We start from the raw sequence: 5,000 nt of genomic DNA, 5'->3' as shown, positions 1-5,000 counted from the left end.
GTAGCAGGTTGAGATGAGGTAAGAGGAGGGAATGAACTTATGAAGACGAGAGTCCTTTGTCACCTGTCACGCAGCGCGGGGCACTGTCGTTGACTCATCCCCACGTTCACATTCTCTACTCAGACCGCTGCTTGCTGCCGCCACACACGCACACACACGCACACACACGCACACACATGCATACACACACACACACACACACACACACACCACGAGACACCGCACACCAACGGACCTCAGCCCCTCCAAGGAGACGATGACTGCGACGTTGTTCCCCTGCACGCGCCTGCCACTGCCGGCGTCGCTGTCCTGCTCGTGCTGGAGGTGAGAGGTGCGGAGTTGGTGGGCATGTGGCGGAGCGTGGGGGTGAACGATGACGCGGATACAACGCAGCATCGCGCAGTGAGAGTGGTGCTCGTCGTGTGAGAACGCGTGAATCACGCGCTGCTGAAGGAGTACCTGGTCAAATACACACACACACACACACGCACGCACGCACGCACGCACACACACACACACACACACACACACACACACACACACACACACACACACACACACACAACTGCACAAGTGCCCACCTTTTTCAGCTGCCGTTTGATAAACTGGAGGGACTCCTTGACGACGTGTGCGCCCGGTCTGCCCGTGACCGTCAGTGAACCCAGGAAGCGCGCCTCAAAGGACTGGGGGAAGTCCTCCTCACACACGTCACGTTCCTGGCACAGCGGATGCACAGAGGGAGGGGAGATTGCAGCAGGACAGCAGCAAGAGCAGCAAGCAAGACCGTGTGCACGTGATTGAGTATGATACGGTGATGGTAAGGTATCCAGGCCAAGAGTGGGTGAGATACAATCATGTTGCAGAGAAACACCAGCGCAGGAAACGGAAAATCGAGGTTGGTGGGCACCTTGACGGCTGTGTGCTCTTGAGGGTTTTGTTGTGCGCGATCCATGCGGGTTTGCACTCCAAGCCGGTGCATGATGTGTCTGGCCAAACAGCAAGGAGAAGTGCGTGGTGACATGCAGCATAGATGGGGTGGTATGTGACATGTGGGAGGTGAGTCGCAACCTGTCTTTGCTGTGTGCTGTCGTGCAAAGACACGGTGTGTGTGTTGCGCAGCATCTCTGACGATGACTCACACCAAGTCCCCACACCAAGAAGGTGGAAGCCCCAAACCACTCTCGCCACCGCCACCACCGCCGCCACCAGGCAACGCTACTCGTTGCTCACCTGAACACTGTCTCTGCGTGTTGCTTTGAGATGATGAAATGGCATTGCTGTTGGCAGAAGGGCAATACACGCGAGCAATGGGGGGGGGCCAATGTTAGGAGGAGGGGTTTCGGAAAGAGATTACACGTGCCAATGCGTCATCGTTGCCTCGTTTGCCTACCAGCAGCAGAGCACCACCTAACAACAACAACACCACGACATCGCATTCAACAGTAGCACACCCAACAACACCATCTATTGCCCTTCACTTGCACTGGCAACGTACGGGAGGCGTGGCGTAAGTGTCCATGATGACGATGCAGTGCAGCTCCTCATCGTGCTTTGCCCAGGTGATGAGTGGAGCTGGCACGCGCACTTTTGATTCCAGCGACTTGCTATCCACCAGGGTCACCTCCGCAGGCGACACCCTCAACAGCATCTGCCATCATGAGCATGTGCGTGTGTGCATGCGTGAGTGTATGTGTGTGTATGTATGTTGGCTTTGGTTGAACACGACAACATCCACATACGTGGGTGCGAGAGCGCGGGAGAGAGCGAGAGAGGGAGAGAGACAGACAGACAGACAGACAGACAGACAGACAGACAGACAGAGACAGAGAAAGAGACAGACACACACACACACACCTACATATACACACACACAGACACACACCTTCTTCTTTTTGCTGCCTTTGGAGGGAAGCGATGCCAGCATTGCTTTGGTGTCAAAGACGGCGGGTGCAGCCGTTACAGGGTAGGGCGCCGAGCCGGCATAGCCAACGCCCTTGAACTCACACACGCTCATCTTCCCTCTTCTTCTTCTTCTTCTTCTTCTTGTTCCTGTTGGCACTCGCTCACTAACTATTCTTCCTCTTTGAAGCGAGGTATGATTTCGTGATTGGCAGCAGGCACACCCGTGCAAGTTCACCAGCGTGAAGCGGTTGAGCGATGGCGGTGCTGGTGATGGTGCTGTTGTGTGTGTGTGTGTGTGTGTTGTGTGTGTGTTTGTTCAAAACAGTCAACTTCAAGCCATGCCCCTGACAAGTGCGTGTGAGCAGCGTGTTTCTGTGTTTGGCGAAACCGCAAATTGCATGCAGGAAATCACTGACTTCGCCACGTTCGAGTCATTCCACTGACAAGAAGACTTTCAAGGAACAGACTCGCCCGATTTTTGCTGAATCAGCATCTTTGTCGTCACGACAGCAGGAAACAACAAACAACCCAACCAACCAACCAACAACAAGCAACACCAACCAAGCACCTTGTTTGGGCCGCAAACAACAACAACAACCTCCTGCTCTGTCTCCAACCACCAACAGCAGCAGCGCAGCCACACAGCGCTCAGCAACCCACAGCAACCCACAGCAGCAGGAGGCGAGCGATGGTGGACGGTGAAGAACACCAGGGCCGCTCTGGCACTGCAACGGCAAACGCAGATGCCGCAGAAGGGGAGCAGCGTGCGCCGAAGAAGGTGATGAGGAAGCCCAAGAAGGAAAGGGAAAACACAAACACAGCCAACAAGGCCGCAGACAACCAGCAGCAGCAGGATGGCGAGGACAGCACCAGCAACGGCACAGGTGGCGACCGCAAGCCCGCGGCGGCAGCAGCAGGAGGAGCAGCCAAGCCAAAGAAGAAGAAGAAGCCCGCAACCGGGGGTGGTGGCAAGGATCAGCCACAGCAATCAGAGAGCGCACGAAGTGCGCATGCGCCGTCGCCGCCAACCAGCTCGTCGCCTGGCCCGAAAGGCCGCTCGAAGACGCAACAGCCGCGCAAGAAGCGTTCACAGCAAGCAGACAAGGCACAAGCAGCAGAGCAAGACCAGCCACCCAAAGCAGCGGGTGCGGCCGGGAAGAAGAAGACGAAGAAGAAGAAGGACGATGCGCCTCCTGGGGATGGTGCGTCCTCGCCGAAATCATCCAAGAAGAAGAGGGGTGGCAGTGGCAATGGGAACGCAAAGGCCAAGGTGAGCCCAACAGCGTCGTCCTCGTCACCGCTCAAGGGCACGCGCCGGAGATCACAGCGGCTCTCCATGACCGCCACCGTCTCGTCCAACGTCGTGACCAGGGTCACATTCTACCTGTACGTCCCTGCGTGTTTGGGGGAGGGGAGAGGGGGGGGGGGGAGGGTATGCAAATGAGGTGGGTGTTGGTGTGTGGGTGGGGTGACGTGCCGGGGTCCTCAGTTTGCAGTTTTCAGTTCTTCTCCTATGTTTACCTTCCAATTTCACTCACACACACACTCACTCACTCACTCACTCACTCACTCACTCACTCGCACAGGAACGGGGACAAGCAGTTTGCGGGGAAGCAGGTGATGGTGGACTCGCGGCAGACGCCAACCTTTGAGCGGCTGCTGGACCACCTGAGCGAACAATTGGACCCGCCGTTTGGCCCTGTCATGAAGATTTACGACGCCAACACCTTCGAGCCCATCAAGGAGATTGCGCAGCTGCGCACCACCACGCACGCCGTCACCGTCGGCCGCAAGGCGCCGCTGAAGAAGCTTGCGTACACAGACATCCAGTCGTTCCGCAGCCGCGAGCAGACGTACGTGGCCCCAGACCTCACGCGCGTGAAGAGCAAGTTCGACTCCAAGGTGCAGAGCCGCGTACACAAGGCGGCAGAGGTGAAGCAGATCTTTGCGCTGGTGAACGGCGACGAGGACGGCGTTGGCGTGCGCGTGATTCTGCGACCACGTGTCCTGGAGAGCTGGGAGCTGGTGCTTCAGGAGATTACAAACAAGGTCAAGGACAAGCTGTTGTTTGGACACGTGCAGCGGCTGTTCACGCTCGACGGGCTGGAGGTGCATGACGCAAGCAACATTGTCAACGACAGCGTGTATGTTGCGGTGGACAAGATGCCGCTCAAGCTGCCGCCCTTCTCGCTCGTCGGCGGGAAGCTTCAGCGGAAACCGCAGAAGAAGGTGAAGCTCCGGCCGTTGAAGGTGGACCCGCCCAAGCGCAAGGAGGTGATGGTGGCCGCGTTTGGCCGCACGGGACTCGGCTTCCTGCACGACACGGAGAATGGCGCGCACGACACGACGGCGGGCGCATATGGCACGCTGAACGGGCGCGGGAAGGACGCTGGTGAGGAGGACCCGCCCATTACCGTGCACCGCATGAACGACAACGGCGACGCCATGTATGCGATTGATCTCCTTGTTCGCGGTATCACTACCAGCCGCCGCCTGCGCGTGGACAACGACGCGATGGACGAGGCAATATGCGCGCTCATTCGCCGGGCCCGCGAGCGGCTGTTTGAGTTCCGGCAGACGTCGCCAGACATCACGACGGCGTTTGATGACCGCATTGAGGAGGTGCTGCAGTTTATGCTCAACCCGGAGACACGCGAGGAAAACGGCGGCACAGACAACATCGCAGAGAGGTGTGTTTTGTGTGTTTGGGGGGGGGGGTTGCATATGTGTGTATGCTTTTGTGTGTGTGTGTGTGTGTGTGTGTGTGTGTGTGTGTGTGTGTGTGTGTGTGTGTGTGTGTGTGTGTGTGGTGTGTGTGTTTTGTGTGTGTTTTTTTGTGCGTGTGTGTCTGTGTGTCTGTGTGTCTGTGTATGTGTCTGTGTGTTTGAGTCCCCCGTCAAGTTTGTCCGACGACGTCAATTCGCGCCTGTTCATGCCCCACATGTGTAATTCTACCTACGCATGCATCCTCACCCCTCTCCTTCCACCACCACCAAAATCCCCACCACACCACCCAAACGCCCCCCTCCCTCTCTCCCCTCCATCGCGGCAGGTTTGAGCCGATGGTGCAGGCGGCGCTGAGCGGTCATCTCGCCCAC

At 57.5% G+C, this 5,000-nt stretch overlaps 2 protein-coding genes across 2 annotated transcripts in view; one reads left to right on the top strand and one right to left on the bottom strand.

Moving 5' to 3' along the window:
* The window catches only part of PTSG_12301 (uncharacterized protein), a gene marked incomplete at its 3' end in the record, with an annotated part of 6,614 nt that extends 4,331 nt beyond the window's left edge, over positions 1 to 2,283 (bottom strand). The window contains exons 1-6 of the mRNA XM_004993877.1: positions 1,883 to 2,283; positions 1,496 to 1,648; positions 1,231 to 1,277; positions 908 to 986; positions 582 to 716; positions 236 to 318 (exon numbers count right to left, since the gene is read on the bottom strand). Of these exons, the coding sequence (XP_004993934.1) occupies positions 236 to 318; positions 582 to 716; positions 908 to 986; positions 1,231 to 1,277; positions 1,496 to 1,648; positions 1,883 to 2,014 (629 nt within the window). The 5' untranslated portion in view covers positions 2,015 to 2,283. The remainder of the gene's footprint in view (positions 1 to 235; positions 319 to 581; positions 717 to 907; positions 987 to 1,230; positions 1,278 to 1,495; positions 1,649 to 1,882) is intronic.
* A 307-nt stretch (positions 2,284 to 2,590) lies between these two features.
* The window catches only part of PTSG_05362 (uncharacterized protein), a gene marked incomplete at its 5' end in the record, with an annotated part of 3,917 nt that continues 1,507 nt past the window's right edge, over positions 2,591 to 5,000 (top strand). The window contains 3 exons of the mRNA XM_004993876.1: positions 2,591 to 3,288; positions 3,489 to 4,592; positions 4,955 to 4,967. Of these exons, the coding sequence (XP_004993933.1) occupies positions 2,591 to 3,288; positions 3,489 to 4,592; positions 4,955 to 4,967 (1,815 nt within the window). The remainder of the gene's footprint in view (positions 3,289 to 3,488; positions 4,593 to 4,954; positions 4,968 to 5,000) is intronic.

Source organism: Salpingoeca rosetta (genome assembly GCF_000188695.1).
Source record: "Salpingoeca rosetta unplaced genomic scaffold supercont1.12, whole genome shotgun sequence".
Lineage (NCBI taxonomy): Eukaryota > Choanoflagellata > Craspedida > Salpingoecidae > Salpingoeca > Salpingoeca rosetta.
The sequence above is the reverse complement of the archived record's forward strand: the minus strand, read 5'-3'. Positions and strand labels throughout refer to the sequence as shown.